Source organism: Drosophila subobscura, chromosome A (genome assembly GCF_008121235.1).
Source record: "Drosophila subobscura isolate 14011-0131.10 chromosome A, UCBerk_Dsub_1.0, whole genome shotgun sequence".
NCBI classification, from domain to species: Eukaryota; Metazoa; Arthropoda; class Insecta; order Diptera; family Drosophilidae; genus Drosophila; species Drosophila subobscura.
In genome coordinates, this window is record NC_048530.1 from 4,078,104 (window position 1) to 4,102,220 (window position 24,117).

Below are 24,117 nucleotides of genomic sequence, written 5' to 3' on the forward strand. Positions count from 1 at the left end.
AATTATTGCATTCCATTGTACAAGTAGCAATATTGAAACTACCCAACAGTTCTACATTTAGTAAATAAATTGTAACTTTGGCATTCTTGGATCTTAAATTCTTCTTTTTCATTTCATTTTTTGAACATCGATGACACTACATAATTCACTTCTAAAAGTAGTGCTTGACCATATAAAACAAAATTTAAAAAAAATTGTAAATATGCAAATCTTTAGGTCTTTAGGTATACAGCCCATACATACATTTTTGAAAAGCAGAAAGTATTATCTTTCAAATCTATTAAAAATTGAGCTCAGATCCATACTTATTTGCACATAATTTTAAATATTAAATTCAAACAAACAATATCTATCATTTTTATGGTATTTTTGTTCTGGTTTTATTTTATAGATGACATTCATGTCATTAATACTCTTAATTTAATGGTTAACATTAAGAAAAAAAAAGTATTATTTATATCTATTAATATTTATATTTATTTATATATTGAATCACTTGCCCCCTCGTGCCCCATTTAAATAAATAAATAATTATGCAGTGACCTCAGTACGTATGAGCAATATTATTGCCTAGACATTTGACTAAATAATAGCTATATGTACACTAGACATTAATTCATGGAAGTCTGGCAGTGGCAGTACAGTAGCCGGACAGTACAGTAACCCTCTTAGCCAGTGCCCACTGTCAACCGAACTCAATTCAAGCCTAACTTTTCTGATAAGTATTTTCTCTTGATATATTTTTCCCCTCTCTCTCTTTTTCTAACTTGGTGTGCGCCTTAAATTATGCTGCAGATAATTATTTGCTGGAAGCAGCTCTATCTCTCTCTCTCTCTCTCTCGTTCTACCATCCCCTATTTTTGCCTAGACAGATGACTCGTAGATGACAATTTGCAGCACTTTGGGCTTGTTATTTTGTGCTTCCTTCACCTCCTTTAGTATGGCATTGGTGATGGCCTCCAGCGCAGCTATATCCGGACTGTGATCGTTCTTCTTGCTGTTCCACTTTGGCATGGAAACCTGTACAACAACAAATGGCACACCATGCAGAGTTAAATTGGAGTTCATGGCGGTGGAAATACTTACAGTTAAAACTTTTTGTAGCGCTGCATAGTCCAGACCCGTGCCGGCTGTCTCGCCCAAGCGACGCAGAGTCTCCGCCATGGGACCGGAAAGTTCCTGCAAAAATGAAACTCAGTTGCGCCAGTCCAAGAGCAAGAAAGTCTTCCCAACCCACCTGCAACTTGGCCCAACTGGTGGCATATTGACGCCTCACCAGCTCAATAATGGTCGATGTCAGCGCCAGTCCAATTAGAATGTACAAAGTGCAGAGCAGCATATAGTTGGGTTTCTCTGCAAAACAACGAACAAAAAAACACGTTAAACGAGAAGGGACGTGTGAGACGCTTTTTACGCGTCACAACTTTTATACCCGGTACTCCGTACTACATCTGTACCTTAGCGGTTTTTTGTCAAATTTTACATTTTTTCTTCATCTGTCATCTACATCTACAACACTTCTCACACCAACACGCTCCTTTAGCTCGCTCCCCTTCCCTAGACCCACACACTGCAGACTCGCGGCAGAGGCAGTGGCCGCACGCTGCAGAAGCTGAATGTGGATGAGAGAATGTGAAAAAAACAACAAAAGCAGCTGGACAGGGTGGGTTTAGCCCCTGCAAATTAATTTCTTCATTCTGGCTATAATAATGATCCTATCTGATCCCAATTCGGTGATCTGATAGATATGGTCATTCCCGGTCACTGTAGCTTTAGGAGGTTTTCGCCCTTTTGCGGCTATTGATGCTGATCAAGAATATATATACTTTATGGGGTCGGAAACGTTTCCTTCTGTGCGTTACATACAACCGTTATTCGCACAAATACAATATACCCCATTTACTCTCCGAGTACCGGGTATAACAATTTTCGAATCTGTAAAGTAACCAACCTTAGAAAGCGATTCGGGTGCACACATTTTGATTTTTGATATATTTGTTGGGTTAATTTATTTCTGGTGTGGGGGAAATTATCTTGGGTGTGGATCGCAAGAAGGACGCCTGGAATGCGTACAAGTTTGGCAATCTCGAAATTTTAATATGCGAGCGGAATGTTGGTGTGGTATGTAGATATGTCGGTATTTTATTACGGGATTATTCTTTATTGTTTATGATAAATGTGCAATGTAAAAATAAGAAGTGTGTAAGGACAAACAATTCTACAAAACTTCAAAAAAAACAGCCATTAAAACCACATTGGATCAATTTACTTTTTATTGGGGTGGGTTGGATACGTGTGGATCGGACACTGCAATTATTTTGGAATATTTAATATGCATATATGCACATATATGTATATGGATGTGTTAACTTGCTAGTAATTTTCCATATGTTTCGCTTGTTCTTCCATCCTTTACGATTTCCTTTAGGTCTCTCCTTTTTTAACATGCTTTCCTCCTCCCTTCTCCTCCTCTTCATCATCAGATAACCGTGCCATTTTCGCCATTGTTGCTAAACCGGAGGGTTCCAGATCCTGACCGTTACTGGGAGTGGCATGTCTACTTAAAGTACCCGAACGATTTGATATGTTCAAGAGGGTGTTGAGTTTGAGCAACCTGTTTTCCAACACTTCCGTCATAACTTGCAGTTCATCAGCTGTCATAAATGGCAGCAAATCGGAATCGAGGCGTCTACTTTGAAGGATAGCCTCATTTAATATTGATACTACTTTGAGGGGGAATTCCGTTATGCTTAATTCCATTTTGCCGTTTTTCGTAGTGGCTGGCACATTATGTTGCAATGCTATATGGATGACAGTGCGTAGCTCATACAATGTCAAATCATCCACGTTGCTGTCCCACACCTGTCTGCAGTCACCATGTGTATCAACATATGCTGGGATACTTATATCGGGTGGCTGAAGGTAGTGCATCAGCTGCGTTTTGCCCAGAATTTTGTGATCATCCGCAATGAATCATCCTCTTCATAGGGCTCTGTCTCAACAACTGCTTTTTGAGATGGTGTCATGGCGTCCAATTTCAAACGAACCGCTTCATAAGCCGTCGCCGAAACACACCGTGGCGGCCGCTTCTCCCTTGGGTTCTGGTTATCGAGCACGAATAAGGCTTTCGCAAAGTCCTCACGCCGCCTATCATCCATTGTCTGAGAATAGAGATTTCGATTAGATTTTGGACCGGCCAAATGGCTGTTCCAATTGCCACAGGTAGACTGTTCGTAGAATGTTCGAATTTCCACGTTCTATCAACCGAAAAAACTCAAGTGTAGAGCGTACTTACATGCCTTTTCTTCTCGCTGATAGTTTAATTCAATTTTTTATTCAGTTGCTTTTTTTTGACAAGCATCTGAAAAGTTCTAGGGATGGCCGATACAAAAGTAAGCACATCGATACACACATTGTGTGCTTTCGATATTCAGTGTTGAGCAATGCCAATAATATGGCAAATGAAAACGGGCTCTGTCGATATATCAGCGACCGATATGAGCCAAAGGCAATGGATCGGGCACGACCATTTAATGTATATTATATACTTTCCAGGATATTTTGACCACGAAATTGAGTTCATTGTTCTATTAAATTCCATTTTTAAATTAACTACGAACGAATTGAAACGCTGATTGCTGATTGATCTTTAGATCAATCTTTAGATCTTTAGAGGATCTAACTGATGGGCGGACAAGAGAGTGAGTGTCAGAGAGGAGCCAGAGAAGTGTCTGAATTATAATTTCCTTTTATTCTGCCACTGCGGCGAGGACCAAATCGGTTTTGTTCCCTTAGCCGATCACGCATTAGGTGCCTTCGCATCCGCACTATAATTCGAACAGTCCTCGCCACACCTTTCCAATGGCCCAGTCATCCGTCACCTCCGCACGGGCGAAGTTCGAAGCCATGCGAAGCCATCGATAGGCTGACCACCATGGAAGCACGGCTCACCACCCCGGGACCAGCACACCATCCTTCGAGATCTCTCAGGTCCGCCGAGACCAATTGCAGAACTTGTGGGCAACGGTGGATGCGGAGTTTGAGGCCTGTTCGGTGGCAATGATGGGCGAGGCTCCGGTAGACCAAAACGACTACAAGATATGTACGCCGAGTGCTATGAGGGCTTTGAGCAATGCATAGCTGACCTCATTGCATAAATGCCCAGTTTTGAAGTTTTCGCAGGGGAGGCTTTCCGAGGCTGTCTCCAGTAGAGAAGCTGTGCCATCTCACCACTAAGACCCGTGGCGATCCGGAAGCCATAGTCGAGAAGTCCCCACTCACCAACGACGGTTTCGAGGCAGCATGGTCAGGCAGAGGCAGAGGCAGAGGCCGCACAATGCAGAAGCAGAGTGTGAATGAGAGAATGTGAAAAAAACAACAAAAGCAGCTGGACAGGGTGGGTTTAGCCACTGCAAATTAATTTCTTCATTGTGGCTGTAATAATGATCCTATCTGATCCCAATTCGGTGATCTGATAGATATGGTCATTCCCGGTCACTGTAACTTTAGGAGGTTTTCGCCCTTTTGCGGCTATTGATGCTGATCAAGAATATATATACTTTATGGGGTCGGAAACGTTTCCTTCTGTGCGTTACATACAACCGTTATTCGCACAAATACAATATACCCCATTTACTCTTCGAGTACCGGGTATAAAAAGAGTAAAAATAAAACAATTTTGCAACACTCACTTGGCACCAGATCACCGAATCCAATGGTCGTCATGGTTATGAAACAAAAGTAGAAACCATCAAAGAATGTCCAATCATCCTCCCAAAGCAACAGCAGACCCGCACCGGCGGCCAAGTAGACGCCCAAAAAGCCAACGGCCAGTATGGCATAGAACCAGGTTTTGCCAATGAAATTGGTAAACTTTGGCTTGGCTAAGAGGGGGCAAAAAAGAGTTAATTAGTGATGTAAAATAGAGTGAAATCTGTGATTACTCACTGGGCATATGTTTGCCGAACACAGAGACAGCGGTGGCGAAGAGTCGACCCCAGTCGGCAATGACCGTCAGCGTAAAGGGTATGCCAATGAGGGCAAAACAAATGCAAAATACACGTCCGCCGGTTGTCACGGGCACAATGTTGCCATAACCTGGAAATATCATCAATTAAACGGCTTCCAGTTTAGTTTTTGATAGCACTTATTTATGTACCTATCGTTGTTAACACAGTCGATGAGAAGAACACAGCTTGCAGTATGCTCCAACGCTCGTAGGGCTCTGGAAAGTCTCTATCGGCCACAATTAGCAGCCCGCCCTCTGCCGCCAGTTGGACTGCCTGCCAACAAAACGAAACCATAAAGAAAAAGGATATATTCAATGGCATAAGTGAGAGTTGAGGAGTCCCAATGCTAACCGCTTCATATTTGGCCAGTTCAAATGACAACAGCTCGTTGAGATTGTTCACTTCGGTGTTGTTCAAAATTGTGCTCATGAAGCGCTCTCTGTGGGTCTTCACCACGTCCTTCAAATGGCTCAAACGTTGCACCTCAGCTGGACGTTCCAAGTGGCGGAAGATCTGCAAAGAAAGGCAAATAAAAACTTTGACCCTCAACTTCAGCCTTCAAAATATGCGTGAAAAAAAGAAACAATTTGTTTTAGCATTAGGAAAATGTATTCGCAAATATTGTGCCGTTTTTTCTGTTTTGATCTTTCACATCTTACGTGCGAGAGGAAAGAAATCCAAATTCAAATCCAAATCCAAATCTTCATTCGAATTTCTCGCACATCGTCACAATAAATTTTGTTTAACTTGAAGCCAATTTCCCAGTGTTTTACCCTTTGTCTTCTCTTCAGTTTGTTGTTATTGTTGTTGTTGCTTTCGCTATAAAAATAGTTGTTACAAATCGATTTCGATTTCGAATTTATTTTTAACAGCAACAGCAACAAAAAAACGTGAAGCAAATATTCAATTGAAATGTATCAGAGCCATTTTTCATGTTCTCACACGCCAACATTCGGGCCAGGCAGCAGAAAACATCTGATGGAAGATGCATGGTGGCAGGGGGCACCCTTGAGTGCTGTCTGCCCCCTCCCTTAACCCTTTCCGCAAGTGTTCCCTTCACTTTTGACACTGATGTACGCGTAGTCGATGGTCCGAGTCCAAGTCAAAGATGCTCGGGTATTTTTGCTATTTTTTGTGATTTATTGAATGAAGCTTTTTGCCATTTTGGTGCTTGCACTCTCCACTCCACTTACGACTTTCGCAGTTTGGGTCTGCATTTGCCTAATTAGTTTTGTTTCCACTGCCGAATCTCTGATTGTCTGCCCAACTTTTCCCCCCTCCAAACACTCTTCTGGGCCACCCACTCACCCACTTTCCAAGCACATTGACGGCGACAACTTGTCCAACGCCAATTGCTGCCATGTACAGATGATTTACAGTGGCTAACAGCTCGAATGAACCAAAGAATTTTGCAAACTTTACACCCAATTTGTTGCACCATTTCATCTTGCAGCTTGTATGAAATCAATTCCTTAACCATTTATTTTTGTTTCACATAATAATAAATTATTTCTTTAAGTTCCTTCTATTGTTCATAAGACAATTTTATTGGAATCTATAGCGTTATTTTAGCCCACACCCCGCTAATTGCTGTTCTTAGGCACTTTCTTAATGTTCTTATTCAATATTAGTCACACAATTCTCAATGGAATTTAGAGTCAGGCTTTAAAATGGTCGAGTTCCGAGCAATTCTTGATTTTATTTTATGGTTTCTTCGGTTCCTTTAAGCTGTGAGCCACTGTATGTGCAGTTGTATGTAAATATGTGTGTATGTTATAACTTTAAATTGACAGACAGGGGCGACAGATCTATAATTTGCTAACAAAAATAATGGCACAGCAGAGACAAGCGTTAAATTAAACTCAAAGTTACAGTCCACAGTTATTCCTTTCACAGTTTTGCTTCACACTTCCCTTCTGCTGCTTTACAGTTTCCCCCTACAGTGTTCTGCTTTACAGTTGCCCTAACAGTTTGCTGCTTTACAGTTGCCTTAACAGTTTGCTGCCTTACAGTTGCCTTAACAGTTTGCTGCTTTACAGTTTCCCTTTACAGTTTGCTTCACACTGCCCCATCTCCGTTTTGCTGCTTCACACTGCCCCTTCTCCGTTTTGCTGTTTTACACTTCCACGCACAGTTTGCTACTTTACAGTTAAATCTCTGTGGTCTGTGCTTGCGCATAAATTATAATTATTATTGGACACAGCACAGACATTGGGGTTATCTCCTGCCTTTTACTCTGCGGCCCAGACGTCCAACACGGACAGGCTGTGTGGCTTAGAATCCCCCTGAGATGTGCCAGTGATAGCCCCCAGGAGTTGGGTTTTGCACTCTCCCTGTCTCTCTCTATCTCTCTGCTTTATGGGGGGTAGGGTCCATTAAATGTGGCTGCAACAGTCATCAGTCATGAGAGAACTGTGAGTAAATTGTTTAAAAACTAAACTCACTCTTTTGCAGCATAAAAATTTCAAATGAAATTTATGATAAATGGTGCCTGCTCATTAAATCCCTGTTTACTAATTACCTTAACTGTAATTCCCTGCCAAAAAGTAGAGCTTAAAGCACTTGTCACTTTGTCGCCTCATAAATCTCACGCAGCGCAGAGCTGCCGCCACCTCTGAGCCTTCGGGTTGGGCCTCCAGCATGTACGGCAATTAACGCACGACATATGGAAATAATGGAGTTTCCCCAGCCACCACAGCACCTGGCCAGGGTGAGTACTGGGCTTGACCTAAGCAAGATTGACAGAGGCAGAAGCAGAGCTAAAACCCGCAGAAAGATGCAGCAACATGTCCCACAACATGTCCCCGTAATCCCCACTGCTCGCAGCCACTCCCGCTTCTTTAATAAAACATCATATTTGGCTTGGGTTATTTTTCTTCCTTACAATAAATAAAGCAAAAAACAACAAAAAACAAATCCCTGCGCAGAAAAAAAAATGCTTTTGCTGCTGCCATAATAATAATGATGTTCGCGCCCATTTAGCGGGTGATAATTTATTTCCGCTGAGAGCGAACGTCCCCAAAAGCAGGCTACGACGCGACGCGACGCTACGCCACGGTCAGTAAACAAGCCACAGACAGAGTGGCAGAACCCCGCCACGAAAGCCCAGTGCAGAAGGTCACAGATTGATTATACATTGTACACATACATACATGCATACATACTTACATGTGTATAGACACATTTACATACTTACTTACATGCGTAAATATTTTGTATGGTGAACAGCAAAAAAGGGAAGAGCGAATGCTAGAGCGGAGTCATATTTCAGCAATTATTGTTGTAAAAAATAGTAAAAACTATGCAAAGAGATATTTAGTCAGGATATTATTAACTATTGGTATGAAATATGTTTCTAAAACATGTATTTAAATAAAGAAACATAAAAATCTTTTGTGCAAGATCCGAAATATTGAGAAGAAAATGTATTGAGATCCTTTTTTTCACACTTGAATTTTACGCGCACATTCGGTGGAATATTTGAATGAGGTACGCACCAAAATTGTGCAAATAACAGTAAATAATAAAAATTACAGCAAAAATTCGATATTTATGAAAATGACTTGGAAGGTTGCGCCTGGCACTCTCAGCACAAAAAGGGCAAACAAAAAACGGCGGCTCCAGTCTTGGACGCGTACATAATAAATATAAATTGATATTATTTATTGAAAATTAGATCCGGAGCTGGCCAAGGAACAGTTCCGCCCAGAGAGGGATAGAGGGGAAAAAGAAAACTTGCGGAAGTCGAGCAAATGGCAGGCTTCCTGCGAATGTGAAAATGACCAACGGCTGATGCCTGATGGCGTCTGCTGGGCGCCCCACGGACTGTAACCTTAAATATTGTTACACTTTCCCTTCCCTTTGCACACTCACTCCACCCACTTGTGGAGAGTCGGAAACACTTTCTTAAGAATTTTCCAAATCGTTGCGTTTTGTGTCGCGCGCGTTTAAAACCGCGGGCTGGTTCGTGGTCCGTGGTCCGTGGGCATCCGCAGCAGCGCCAGGCATCTCGTGCGGAACGAACTTTGGTTTGTTGATTTTATGAGTTTATGATTTGATAGCAAATTAGACATAATTCCCGTCGAAGCTTGTTGAATAAATCGCTGTCAGTTCATTAAGTTTTGATTATTTATTGAGTGTTTTTTTTTCGTATTTCGTGTTGGCAGCAGCAACGTAATAAAAACGAATGGTTTGAGGGCCATACCCATAGATCTTTGTAAAATATAATGACTAACCAATTGTTAAATGATTTAATGGTTTGCGAGACTTGGGGGGGAATGGTGGAGCATGGAAAATATTTGCAGCAGATTTTGAACAGATATTTATTTTGATTCTTTGAAGTATATTTACAGCTGCCGAGCTTCCAGTGAGTTTAATAATTTTTCTTAATGTTTTTTTTTGCTTTGAAAGTCGGCAAAAAATGACCAACATCTCTGCTAGTTGTGTCTGAAACAGTTTCACACTCAAGGAACTGCTGACACACAGCAGCAATGAAGGAAAGAACCCAATTATAATCATAAACAATAAATGTTTATTGCGTTTTATGGGCCAATGGCACAGCGGACCCAATGGGGACGGGGACCGCCCATTGTGCGCCACTCCATTCGCACTTTTGGCACTTGACATATTTATGAGTGTGGGGTCCAAGGTCGGACTGTGCCCCAGAAAAAAAAAAAAACAACTTCCATGGCATCCAATTCAACAACAACAAAAGTAATAATAAAAAAACGAAAATCACACACAATAAAATCAAATTCAAATTCAAACCCAAGCAAAGAGCAAATGACAAATTTCGGCAAAATGATAATCAAAGGGAAGGGGATGTGGGTTGTGGGTTGTGGCTCGGAGAAGGAAGGAGTGTGACTCGGAAAAGGGAGTGTGGAGTCCAAGCAGCAGCCCCACCTGCGGGCTAATTAACCAATTTCGAGCACAAAATTACCAACAAAAGTGCCACAGCCGCTGCCTGGAGCGCCTTTAGATGTTTGTTTTATGCTAATGTCCAGTGCTTGACCCAAATACGAGCATAAAATAAAGCAGACAAAAGGATCTACCAAATGGCAGGGATACAGGCTCAGGCTCAGCACAGAGATTGTCATGATTCCCATGTCTAGACAATGGACAGGCACGAGTACACGTAACGATGCTGATGAGGATGCTTATCAGGATTTTGGCATAAGCCTCGTACATGTGATGATTTCCCACCAGAGCCATTTGATGGGGGGATTGGGTAGAATATATTCGTGAAAAATAATAAGCAAGAAAATCTTTAGAACACATTCAGCGCCACATCAAAGTCTGTTTTCCAGCACTGCTAACACCTAGAAATCCCTTTAAAAATTCGACCAAAAAATTGTGTAATAAATGTGTAAGAAAAATTGTAAAAGTATCAAAAAAGCGCTTTGCCCCACCCTCTTGCGTGACCATCGAGGGAACTTGACAGACATTTTGGCCAAGCCACAAAAAGGGGGTGGGGCAGGGGCACACCACACGCGCGATTTGCATGCCACGACAACAGCAAAAAGAAAAATCAGCTGTTGGAGCTAATATAATATAGCCCCGAACCATCCACCGACCAACGACTCCCAACATATACATATGTATATAATAAAAAGTTTTTCATTTTTGATTTGTGTGCGCGTTTTTCTTGTATTATTATTTCGTTTTTTTGGCGCGTTTTTAGCCGCCACACGTGATGTGTGTAAGCCAAACATGGCAGCCTGACGGCGCACAAGATTATGCCAGGTCAAGCGGGGAGGACTTAAGTTTGACGAGGAGAAGCGTGGCGTGCCACATGGCAGGAAACGGAGGTGTGGGGCAGACTGCCGCGATGAAGCAAAGCGATAGTTAGCCATAGGAGTTGCGAGAGGATTTGTGGCCACAAATATTTGGTTCACTGCTTAAAATGTATGCCCAAAAAATAAGGTGCTCTTACTCTCCGTACTCTCAGGTGTCTTCTCATAGTTCGACAGATTAATGAGCCGCGAAAATGTCGAACACTGCCACAAATCATTATTCAAAAATAAAGAACCAACATGAAGAATGAATAACATCAGCGTGGACAGACAGGGCAAAATAGTTTTTTAATTTTTTAATTATGTTCTCGGCATAGGCCATCTTGTGCCCCTATTTTGGCAGCTGTCCAGAGAGCAAAGGCGTTGGCATCGGAGGTGGAGGACATTTGATTGACACTGTGTTGGGGCCAGCTGCCGGATGGATTGGATGGGTTTTACGTTGCCTAATGAGATTGCTGTCCCTGCCCTGTGCCTCTGCGGTGCCTGATTATGATTTGTGTGTTCCATATTTATTTTGTCCATCATTTTTGGACAGAGCGCGGTCAAACCAGGAAATTGATAGCTTTGGGTGTGAGCTGCAAGTGATATTTAATTGGATAAATCAAGGTCTAAGGAACTGTCAAAAAAGTGAGAGTTTTATATTTATTTTTGCAGATTTTCTAGGCTGCTAGAGACTGTCATCATAGGCTAAGTGACATCATTGGTAACACGAGGCGTTCGCTCTTCCCTCGGATATTTATATATTTGATCAATTGTAATACGATCTTGGGTGGCATTAAAAATGTATTATCTGCTGCAACACACACACCAAAATCCAGTGCAAGGCACAGAAGAGCTGACTGGTTGGATGATTATTTGGCGCGTTCCCGAAGGGAAACCCCACAATCTGCTCTCTGCCATTCCTGGCAGATTGGCAGCATCCGAACAGCGAATATTAGAGTCTGTCTTGTAGCAGTCAACAGACAGCTAGCTGCCTGCACTTTTACCCACTCTAACTCTAACGTAATTACCTCATTCCTCTCCATCTAATGGAAATTGATCAAAAAATTAATCCCATTGAATACATTTCCATAATCCACTCGAGTGTCACAACTTGCACAAGTCCTTTCTTCGCTTGCAACTTTCCATGGGGACAGGGAACTTGATGCATTTTGCTGCTTGTCAAAGTTCAGCAAAGTTTGACATCAGTCTACATATTTGCATGTGCCACACACACATGCACAGTTCCATTACTGTGAGAGTGTAAGTGTTTTTATTGTTTACCGCTTGTGGGTTATTTGCTGTGGGGGTCGAGGGTCGAGGGTCGACAAAAATGAACGGCGTCATGCATCCTGTAGCTCGCCTTTTTCCTGTCAAACGTTGCTTATGCGCATAATGTGCATTTAACGCACCAAAAACGAACAGCCACACAAACCCTTATACACACATCCAGCAGCTGTATCATTAATCAACGCCATTTTGACATGCAAACATTTTGCACGCAATTTATGCGTTGATTTTTGGTTGTCTGGCAGGACTGTGTCTGGACTATGTGTCCACCCTGTAAATGCTAACTGCTAAATGCTAAAGTCAAATCGAAAGCTCCAGTTAACCGCAATACCCCCTTGCTTAAAGGCAAACGGTTCAATGTTGTGCAACAACTACATATGCCGATCAGCACGCGACTACCTGCGGCCGCATTGCCCGTGCAGAACTTTGTAGAAGCGAGAGAGAGAGAGGAAGCGATGGAAAGAGAGCGATCGAAAGATAGCATGGGAACAGGTAGCGGCAGCGCGCTAAGCTTCCCTTGCTCAGTGCGTTTGTATGCACAGACAACAGACACGAAGTCAACAAAACGTTTCTTGCTTCTCTGCCGCTGCAGCGCGCCGAGCAATAGTGTAGAGGCCTGTACGAAGTTGTGTCTCTGTGCATAGGCCGAAGCCACACGAACTTTTTAGGCTGCGCTGCCCGAGATCTTTTTCTATGCACAAAGCTTGCGATGCTGCAGGAACGAAGAAGGCGGCATAGATAGACGAAAGAACGGAGACGCGTGAGCATATGCTCGAACTGTGTTTATGCACAGTGAGTAATGCAGTCAGCGAACACAATTTGCGTTGCGACCCAATATCGAGCTTGTAAACCCTACACCTCTAATTTACACTATGCCCAATAAGCCCATCTGCTATCCTAGGAAATCCTTTTAAGAATCTATTCACTGAGTTGCCTTCAAAAATTGAGTTGCTTCAGCGTTCGATTTGCGTGTCGCGTTTTCTTAAAGATTGTGTCGACTGCTGCCACTAGCTGCGAAACAAAAAAAAACAATCAAAGCGAGGTGCTTGCCCGCTGGTTCGTGGTGCGCAGGGGGCGGCGGTGTACTGGCGGGCACTGTCGATGAGTAAGGAGTTAATGGCTCCGTGTTCGTCTTGCACGTGCAGCACGCAAGGCGCCAGTGTGTCGACGAGGCCGAGTTCTACTTTGCGTCTTGTTTTTTTGGCATTCCCCTGTTTTGGATTCTTGGCGTTTTCCAAACTGCTTTGGCCACTGCTCTTTGGCTTACTGTGGTAATTGCTGCGGTGGATTTAAGTGAAAGTGTTTACCCCACAAATGCAAATGGAAAGGCAGTGTATGAGCGGGTAAGGTGGCTAAAGAGAAACTCCTTAACTTCCTAGCTCAAAGTTCTCAAAACAATTCAGTGGATTATATTATTCAGCTTGTTCCATTGGTACCTTTCAATCGGATTACTGCACTTGTCGCACACCCCCCTTCCTCTTTAGCGCATGTTCCCGCTGTCACGAACAAAGTGCTCGACGTCCGGTTTCGATTTCTTTTTCGAGTTGCCGCCTCCGTGGACCCCGTGGTCCGTTTCAATTATGCTAATACAACGTCGAACGTTCTTTTATGAGCCACTTCCTTCTCGAAAATTGCGAACACAACAGAAAGTACTACTCCTAACAATCTCAACAGCAACGAAAAGTAATCCGAGGAAGACCAAAAGTAGATCTGAAGAGCGACCTTGACACGCCAAGTTCGCCATGAATTTTTTGGGAATTTTCTTCTTGTTTTTTTTTCTGTACGGTTTATGCGTGTTTGATTGTTTCGTTTCGTTATGCCAAATTAAAATTGTACACTGCCACGCCCCCAGCCCACCAGCCAAACAACAATCAAAAGAACCACAGAAATGATTCCGTAATTTAGAAGCTAACAAAATAAATAAATCAAATCAACAACGAGGAGCGACGAAAGCCAAAATAACAAAACGTGAATTTTCATTGCTTCGGGTTGGGGTTGTCTCAACAGTTTATTGTTTCAAGTTGCTAATAAATTGTACAAATTATTAATTCCAGCTCATTTTTAATGGTTAGTTTGTTTAGGCAGGCAGATAGCCAGATAGTTTATTCGGGAAATTCGGGGCCAGAAAGGAATGCTGTGGGGGTCTCGATGCTGTAGTTTGATCGTTTCAAATATGATATGGATATGTGATGATTATATGATTATGAATATTATTTTCATAAGGTAATTCCGTTCTCCGCGATTCGTTCCCAGCCACAACGGTAGCCGGCTAAATTCACTCGAATGCCAAAGAAAGAAATTCTTCAAATTAATTTTCTTCACGTTTAAAGATAGAACTGAAAGGCAACTAAACGTGGAATATGTTAAATAATTCTGTTCGGCCAGCAAGAGCATAAAAAAGCATCAATGCGAATATTACTCATACCGAGAAAATGCCCAAGGGAAAAAGGAGAGGAAAAATCAACACGGAACGATGTGAGAAAGATGCGTAAAGGCAAAACAATGGAATAAAAGTGATTAAGACAAAATGTGATTTCCTCTTTCTCTTTTTGGCAGACGAATGGAAAATTCTCTCCTCCTTCTCCTCACCCTTCTCCGTTGTCAACGAGTGTGTGTCCGTGTCCGTGTCCGTGGACGACTGTGTAAGGCCAATAAACAATGACGTCCCCATAAACCGCGAGAAAGCGTGGGAGCTGCCGCCAGCCAGAAACAAAAACAAAACCAAAACTCAAACTAGCAATAAGACAACAAAAGGTCCGATTTTGCGCCAACATTTTACCATCAATACCCTTTGACGATCGTGTGGTAAAAGTTAGCTGCAAATGTTGTGGCTCTAATTTGTGGATGGAAACAGACAGCAGACAGATCTCTCTTTACTTCGATCAGAAGTAGGAACAAATCATGACACAATAATTATATACATTTAGTTTCCAATAAATCGAATGAAGATGTTGGGCGTTCGTCGCATGAAAATCCACAAAATGATGCTTTTTATGGCAACAAAGTTCGGTTTTGACTGGGACACAATGTCCCAGATCCTAAATGTTTGTTAGGGATCTATAAATTGTATTTAATTTGAACTAAATTTTCTTTGCAGGGCTGTAAATAAAACCCATAGTAGAAGACATTCAGTACTCGTAAATTCGATGCATTTTTGATCCAACTGTCGGCGGTCAATCCACTCTCGCTTGATTGATTGAGGCTTAATGTGCATTTTGTTTGCAAATGGGTTAACAGCCTGCACTGCACTTTGCGACCTAAATCAGTGGAAAAACCGAGTATATTATGGTAAATACTCGCACTCGCACTCGCACAATGTGCCACAATGCATACACTCTCGAACAAAGTGTGGATCGAAAGACTAACAATAGTCACAGAAGACATTATTGTTTTCTGTTTTTTCTATTAGGTCTCTCTGATTGTGTTTTTGTTTGGTAACTTAACAATTTTAAATGTCTTTATGGGCCTAAAAAGACAATTTTCCAAAGGTTTTAAGGTGTTTAAAAACCCACAAAAAAGATCCAACAATCACTCTATTTTGTTCCAGAGTGTTCTGTATATAGAACAGATACATATGTAAACAGATACACAGATATACTATATATATAAAATGCGAACTTAATTGGACTCGTAAAAAACCAAAAGAAAGAGCTCTCCCCCCACTCAAAATTTAAGTTAATTTATTTTGCGTATTTTTAGCTGGCGACACGCGACCCCAAGGAATTTCGTTGTGGGCCGCGGGGCCGGAGCTCTTATAGTTTTTTAATAAATTTATTTCACACTCGGCGACTTTTCTGCATAAATCTGTCAGATCTTGTCACCTGCCTGTCGTCGCATAATTTGTTAATAATTTTATGGCACTTCCCACTTGTAGCGGGTGTTCCTGTGGTGTAAATTTTGATTTTGTTGGCCCATTGCCAGACGCAATTTTGTGTCTTTGCAACTCTTGAGGCTTGACACATGTGAAAAAGGCAACAACAAAAAGTGGTATCTGTGGTAGCTCTTGGCCATGGTCAAGTGACTTTATGACCTGCAAATCTATTGGATTGTTGTCCCTTTTTTGGCCATAAATTGAAATGTTGCTCGGCCATTTGTATGCCTCATGCGTGCCCCCGAATTGATGACCGACACAAAAGTTATCTTTTGGTCATGTCATCACCCCTCTATCCGTCTGTCCTCTATCCACACCTCACTAATACACTTAAACACTTTTGGCCTAGAGTTTCGTTGATGGCATGGCATGGCCAGGGATCTTTACTTCTTTGTCTTGGCCGCAACCGAATCGCTTGGCCCGTCATTGTTGAGCAATTTGCACGCATTTTTTTCGGTACGGGGACGGGGTCTGCCAGGCCACATGATTGGAATATGCAAGTAAAAACCAAACAAAAACAATAGAACAAGAAAATCATGTGGAAAGCGTTACCAAAACCGAACAAAGTGTTGCATAGCTTAAGGCGTCGAAGCGGAATGATTTCATTAGTGAAGAAAGCCCAAAACTGAAGTGAATTCCTTGAACTTTATTCATTTGAATTGACTTTTGAGGTTTTTGCTTGATTAGTTAAGGGAAAGAGAAGAAATGCTCGTGACATGCTTGTCATTTGTTGTGCGAATTTATTTAGAATTTGTTTGATTACTTGATCTGTTGATTTGATTATTTACGATTACAGGCAACAGCTCTTAATTTTCATTTATTTTTGATTATATTTTCCAGTACCAATATCTCTATCTCTATCCCATTCTGGCGCCTGTCTCCATGTGCGTGGTGAATAAGTTATTGGTCCTCACCCACAGCGGCCAACGTCACCTTATTAGTATATTCACCTCAAACGGGCCTAGCGCCTAAAACTCACCAACGCCCCTGCCCCAATGCGAGCGAGAGAGAGAGACAGATCGAGAGCGTGATAGCGAAGGAAAGCAAGAAAGGTGCGAGATGAAGACGCGAGAGAACCGACTGCAGAGGCTGATGCCATGCGGGAGCAGGTACGTGCACATGTATGTACATATGTGTGTGTGTGTGCAGATATGGGGGATTACAGTGGGCAGCGCCAATGATGAACAATGATTAGGATTTACGCCACTAAACCTGCGCAAAACAAACAAACAGAGTTCTGGATAGTAAGTGTAGTTTAGTTTTCCCATCTCCCTCGTGGTAGATTTGGTACCTCAAAGCACATTTATTGATCCTTATTGATCTGAACATCACATTTATCCAGCGATGTCTGCCGTCTCAATAGTTACAAATTTCTTTGCTGACCAAAGATATCTAACCATATCCCCACATTGCAGATCATTTGAGGATCATGCTTGCCGCTTTACAGTTCAATTGTGAGATACAGATCTGAGCTCAGTTTTCGGCAAGCGGCGAATCGCTTTAAATATTTTTCTAATGCCGTGCCGTGCCGTGACGTGATTTTCCAGCGTTGCTTTATGGGCTCCTTCGTTCCTTTTGCTGCTGCTGCTGCTGCTGCTGCTCCTGCCACTTATTGCCATTATTCTCTTTGTGCTATTTAAAGGCAAACATCCGCGCGTTACGATATGGCTGGGGCCGTGGCCGTGCCTAGTTCCGTTTCAGGATTCTCGAATTCCTTTTTTGAGGGGACACCAAAGTGGTGGCCCAATATGAAAAATCATGTTTGGGCAGGCTTGGATGGGTCAGTTAATCAGATAGCCCACCAACCCAACACACACACACACACACACACACATGAGCATAGAGATAGAGAGTGAAAGTTGGGTTTGGTTTTGGCTTGTCTAATAGCTTTTTGTTGTTGTTTTTGTTATTGTTGCATGGCTTTCGGCCAAGAACTTAATTCATTTGGCCTTCAAACTTATGTAGTTTGGCTTCAGCTTCATTTTCCACCGAAGACAGGGCACAAAAGGGAAGGAATGTTGGGAGAAGTGAATCGATGGAGGGGACAAGCTGCTAATTAAAATGATTTATGGCCACTCACTTGGAGCGCATCTCAGTTCGCCTTTTCCTCTGATTTTTGACCATATGTGTGGCCTGCAATTTGAGTTCCCTTGGGGGGCACGTTGGACCATGCCTGGACTTAATTATTAAACAAACTTGGATCACATTCATGGGCACAACCCCATCAAATCCGTAGATAAATGTCAATTGTTTTTATGGCCAGCTCAATCAATTAAAGCGGCTCCAAGCTGTTGCCCTAATTGGGCGATAAGCCCAGCTGGAGGATTGGATTTAAAGCAGCGCACAAACAAACGCATTTTATTATACATTTGATGACAGTCAAAAACTACAAAATAAAACCAATTTATTAGAGTCAAAAATGGGAAAACTAAACAGCCAAAAGTGCTACAAATCGTTCAACACATTTAATTAATTGAACAATTAAAACAAAACGTGAATCGAAATCGATTATTTGTTATACAAAAATAACTTTTTCGGAACTAAAACAAGCTGCAAATATTTCTGTGGCTGTGTTATGGGAAATCTAAAAATAAATAACACATTTTGGCGTCATAGATTATGGCAGAAAAGTAAATTTTAGATTTATGATTAAAATTTGAATGTTTCAGTTGAATGAACTTGAACAGATTAAATGAATGTTTTACTTGACTTAGGGCACTCATTTTTAACTATTTGTTAGGCATTTGAAAGACAATTGGAGCTCGTTGGATACGTTTTTTTATTACACAAAAATTCCCAGAACTGAACCGAAGTCCTGCTGTGATCATTCTAAGGTGGAAACTTTTCATTTTCATTTGATGTAGGGGCTCGGGTCAATGTTCAATGCCTTAGAAAAAGTTTTCCCTTACTTTCAACTCGATTTCCGCACCAGAATGGAGTAAGAAAGAAGTAGAAAAAACTTGGAAGTTATCGGATATGCTGATGTGGAGACAGTGTGACAGTGACTGTGTCCGTGGGTGAGAGACAGTTGTCCGGTGAATTCATTTCCGTTTCATTTAGCAGCCGGAATGTACTCCGGGATATACATACATACTTATGTACGTAGAAGGGTTTCCCCGGAGCACAGAGAGTGTGGGGCATGAGTCGCAAAATAAATTGCATTAAGCCAAAATCAAAATTCCAATCGTAGCAAAATGTTTGTGGCACTTTTCAAGAACATTTCCCCCTGCCCACTGGCACCCTGCCACCCTGCCCCTGCCAACCCATCAAATAGTTTTTTTTTGTTCCCATCAACAGAGGAATTGTTTCGGCGGGGAGAACATAAAACAAATGATTTTTCTTCTCTGGTTTTTTTTGCTTGTTTCTCTGTTGAAAAACTGTGAATTTGAAACAAATTTGATGAGCAATTTCGGCCGAGAAGTGTGCATAATTGGCCAACATGTGGTGTATGGATGGACTACGCTGGCAAAAGCTGAGTTGGGGGCACTTATAGCTAAGGGTCCGGGCATTGGCCAGTGGAGCGCGAGCGGAAGCAGGGGGTCAGTATTTGATAATTCGTTTGAATACAAAATGTGTTGCTTGATTAATGCACGGCTTTCGGTGCCGCCGAAAATCGTTTGCAAATTGCCAAAGATACAAAGATATATGCAAAGGTGTTGACGGGGTCGAGTGGTCGACGGAGGCTGAGAGACGAAGTCAAGTTGCAAATACAAATTTGATATTGTCCAGAAGTATCAAAGAAGGCAACGTGAATCATCAGTGGCCAAGCCAAGTGGACCCTGAAATTCACTCAATCTTTTCATATTTTATCCTTAAAACATTTAAAAACACAGCAGAAACTCACAAATTAGAACGCGCAAAAAGTGTAACTATTTTTGAGGCCTTGGGCGGCTTGTACGATTTTTTCCACACAGTCTTGACTGTTCGGTTGATGTTAAAAATAAAACTGGGTGTTCCCCGTGTTAATGTGAAACTTGAAATGCTTCGTTCCAATGTGTGTCAGTTGATGACTGAAGGTCAGAGATGAAAATTACAATAATTAAAATTATCAAATTCAAATAAAAAACTACAATTCAAAAGTTAAGTAAGAAAAAAAAAATTAAAAAATTAATATATAAAAAAAATATAAATATTAAAAATTTAAAACCGAAATAAAAAAGTTAAAATTTAAAAACTAAAGTTAAAAAACGGATACTGCATTTTTTTTAATTGTACAGTTTTATTCAAAAAATTAAAAATAAACAATTTCCAAAGCACTTAAATGTTAAATTAATTAAATAAAAACAACTAAAAATTGATTACCGTTGAAATAAAGCTTGCGTAAATATTTGTTGTTGTTTTTTTTTATGATTTTTAGGTGCAATAAAAAATGGTGCAGAAATAAGTGTCAGCCCAGGAAGTGTGCTGGCGAAAGTGGTTCCGATATCTGAGATTTCGCTGAATTAAATGCTTTATTCATTCCCTCCATGAAACCTGGCAGTATCGTTCATTCAACCCAATCATTGGGTTGGCCCCAACATTCATGCCAAAAGCCCACCTACGTGCACGCCCACCCAACTGCCTCCTGCCACCCGCATCGCAAATTCTAATGCCTTGGAAATTGAGAGGCAATATAACAAATACCCTGCCGTCACGACACTCGGCCATATGTCAAGTTGTAGGAAACATCGTTAATAGCCCCCTCCCCGTCCACTCTTTACACCAACCCAACCCAAAATCCACACAGCCCACTGGCCGTATTCGGTCAGCCTCAGCTGCATCGCAACGACTACTGACGGCATCACTTTTTGGTAGCATTTCGACTACGACCAGCGGCTACGACGACGTCATTGGCGAAAATGTAAATGTTTAGACAAGAGAGCCAACAAACAGCATTCGACCATTCGACCATTCCATTTCCAATGGACGGACAAGACCCACAGACGGATAGGCAGACCGATGGAGCGATGGAGACGATGGAGACGATGGTCAATCCCTCCATATTTCAGCGGTCACACATGGACGGCCAGACCTCAATGATGCAGTTGCTCGTCTGCTTCTCGTCTCCATCGCTCCCTCTCTGATGGATGTGCAATGGCAATTAGCAGTTTTTGAGGTGAACGAGTGGGGCGTGTGGGGCGTGTGGGTGGGTGGGGGCTCTTGTTCGTTCATGTCTGGTACTTAAATGTACAAAATAGTTTTTATGTCTTCATTTTTGAACTAATTTTTAGTATTTTCAGTGCAATAAATATTTTGGGTGTTCCCACATCCCAGCCCCGATCCCAAAAACAAACACAATGCTATTTAGACGCTGGAAAATGTGTGTTTCAGTTTCAAATTTTGGCATTGCTTTGGCTATTGTTTTATGTTTTTTCCTTTCTATTTTGTTGCCCCAGCAGAAATCTAGTTAAATATTTTGACTCAATTTGACGCTTCTTACCAAGCCGCCCACGCCGCAGTAGATGGACAGGGAGACGAGCAATCCAATATGATTGAGTGCAGATTTCCATCTCATTGACTGCCAGCAGGAGGATCGGCGGCCGCACAGGCCGCCAGTGCCGCCAGCCTCAGCGGCATCCACGCGGCGATCCAAATGCTTCAGCTTCTCCAGCAGCTCCGTGCTGGCCTCGTCCTGGGAGTCGTAGTCGCCGCCGCCATTGGCGCCTGTCTTCAAGGGCATGATTTCAGCACAAGCTTTACGCTTTCTATTTATTTATCTATATTTTATTTATAAATTTTGTTTTAATTTTTTTTAATATTTTGTGTGATTTTAGTAGCTTTTTTTTTAGGGGCAAGGCCCTTTTGGGTCCTGAACGACGACACACATTGCCGCACAAAAGAAAAACGCTGACAATTTGGTTTGTTGTTTTGGTAATTTTTTGAACAATTTTCAAAGCGCGCCAAAGTCTGGAATGCGTTGCGAGAAACAAGCCGCCGATCCGAATCGAAATTGAGCGAAAGTCGAGCGATGGTCGTGAGAACGCAGCGAGAGCACCGTTATTGCATATAAAATATATATTCTTTCATTTGAAATATAGTTGGTTAGATCAACGGAACTTGCTTTTATGACTTTGGTAAAAAATTCGACATTTTCGTCTGCGTTTCCTTGTCCGCGGCCCGTTCATTCATGTTCACATTTGGGGGCGGCAAGGCCGTTTCGTTTCTTTCAAAATCGACGCCAGCCTCAAATGTTGCGCGGCAACAAACAGGTGTTGCTGAGTGGAGAAACAAGGTATGGACCGGAGGCAAAGAGCACGATAAAACACAATGCTTGCTACACTGCCGCCTCACCCGTTTATTCAACTTACCGTGGAAAGCTCCTTTTTATGTGGCTGGGCTTATTACTGGCTGTGCACGCAACCATTTGCGTCCATACATTTGCTCAGCAACATCTGCACGTTGTAGCCAACTGCTGAGACACATACAACAGTGGCGCCCCTTGCGGCGAAAAGCTCGCTTGTTGTCAGCTTTTTACGTGTCAAATGCATGGCTGTGTAGTTACCATGCAGCAAAACTAAAGAAATTTCATTTACAACTCTTGGATCCCAACCCCAACCAAACGCAATAACAGTATTTAAAAAATGTGCTTATATTGCTAGTTATATTTTATTTAATAGCGATAATTATATAATTGAAGATAATTGCGATCATAAGTCCCTAGAATATTATCCAGCAATGCCTGTAGGAAGACAGAACATAAATCATATGGAAATTTAATCCAATGATATTTGACTCTTACGAATTGCTAGTTTCTGGTAACTTTTACGAGTGTCAGCGGAAAAGTGATGCGATCCCCTGCTCCACACATTCTCTATGCGTAAAGTTGTGGGGCGGTTCCATCAAATATTTTCCTTAATAGTTAAATAAGAAAAAATCTATCACTCGCACTCGTATTAGGGTTATTCGTACACTTACCAATATTCATTGGCGTTGAAATTCATGTTTTCACATGTGTAGTAGAGTGTCCAAAGTGTAGTTAAAGCCCTCATTATGCGTTGAAAATAGATCAAATGTGTAGTAGAGTGTCCAAAGTGTAGTTAAAGCCCTCATTATGCGTTGAAAATAGATCAAGTGTGTAGTAAAGTGTCCAAAGTGTAGTTAAAGCCCTCATTATGCGTTGAAAATAGATTGAAAGGATGGATAGGTATATCTAAATGGAATGAAGGATAAGTGGTCAAGCTTAGAGTAAATGATTTGGCGGAATCCACCTACCTTTTACGCAGAAGAAGCTGCAACAATGTGTTTGTGATGCCATCCACATTCACCCACATCCTCACATCATGGAAGTGGAGGATGTGGGGAGGTACCATCACTGGCTTGGAACAGTTCCTTCCAACTCCGACGAAAATGGAAGAAAGGTAAAATGTGTGGAAGTGTACGTCAAGTGTTGTGTAACCTGCAAGGGAGTGGGAAATGTCAAACTAAATAGAAGCAAATCGAAGATTTGTCACTTGATTCTGTTGAACTTACAGATAATTTTGAACGGTTGAACGGTTGGTAGGAAGGAGTCTTAAGTATCGTCTTCGTCCTTGACCTTCCGTTGGTTACGCTTCTTGGGAGTGGGCTTTTGCATGGGTTTGGGCTTTCCCATTTCCCTGCGAGTGCGATTGATGGGGAGTTTGTTCTTCTTCGAGGGGATTTTCGAAACCTTCTTTGAGATCTTCTCTCCTGGCTTAGTCTTGACTGGCTGTAGCGGCTGTAGTGTTTTTGCCATGCCAGTTGTCTTTTTAGTTGCCTTCGCTGGTGGGGGCCTCTTCGTCTTCTTTGATACTTTGCGTTCCAATTCCTTACCAATGCTGTACATCCCTGTGCTGTCCAGTTGTAATTCCCCAGTTTGTACTCCCTGCTCCAAGCTCCAATCAATGCTCTTGCTAATTGCTTCAACTTCGGAATGTTTCAAGTTTTCTTTGGCTACCACAGCCAACAGGATCTCTGATCGGGAGAGCCCACCCAACTCCCGTAAAGTGCACAAAATGTGTTTCTTCATGGCCAAAAATTAATTAATTAGTTACAAACAATCACTGACTGAGGAAATACAAATAATAATTTAGAGGAGACTAGTATTTATTTTGTAGTGTTATTCGGTGTACAACTTATTTGTTACTGACAAAAGTGAGGGAAGTGAACGACTAGGCTGACAGTAGACAACATCCCAGGCAACTATGTTCAAAATATTTTAGTTTTGTAACCAGAAATG

General features: G+C 41.9%; 1 protein-coding gene and 1 long non-coding RNA gene across 2 annotated transcripts; both read right to left on the reverse strand.

The window, feature by feature from the left end:
- Nucleotides 1–498: 498 nt before the first annotated feature.
- Nucleotides 499–21,782, reverse strand: LOC117892343 (TWiK family of potassium channels protein 7). The gene is made up of 8 exons (XM_034798570.1): nt 21,361–21,782; nt 5,361–5,522; nt 5,159–5,282; nt 4,948–5,097; nt 4,692–4,883; nt 1,238–1,353; nt 1,087–1,179; nt 499–1,020 (listed from the first exon to the last, which is right to left on the reverse strand). Exons 1-8 carry the CDS (start codon nt 21,598–21,600, stop codon nt 865–867), a joined length of 1,233 nt encoding a protein of 410 aa, XP_034654461.1. The 5' UTR covers nt 21,601–21,782; the 3' UTR covers nt 499–864.
- Nucleotides 21,783–22,538: 756 nt separating this feature from the next.
- Nucleotides 22,539–23,548, reverse strand: LOC117892656. The gene is made up of 5 exons (XR_004648735.1): nt 23,391–23,548; nt 23,133–23,316; nt 22,836–23,070; nt 22,660–22,771; nt 22,539–22,599 (listed from the first exon to the last, which is right to left on the reverse strand). It is a non-coding gene; the product is annotated as an uncharacterized LOC117892656 (long non-coding RNA).
- Nucleotides 23,549–24,117: the final 569 nt, after the last annotated feature.

Excerpts from the sequence above, each read along its gene's own strand:
- LOC117892343 (XM_034798570.1), bottom strand. The coding sequence starts at position 21,600 with ATGCCCTTGAAGACAGGCGCCAATGGCGGCGGCGACTACGACTCCCAG. Across the intron at positions 5,283-5,360 it reads AACTGGCCAAATATGAAGCG|GCAGTCCAACTGGCGGCAGA; the intron begins GTTAGCATTGGG and ends TTTTGTTGGCAG. Across the intron at positions 1,354-4,691 it reads ATTCGGTGATCTGGTGCCAA|AGAAACCCAACTATATGCTG; the intron begins GTGAGTGTTGCA and ends GTTGTTTTGCAG.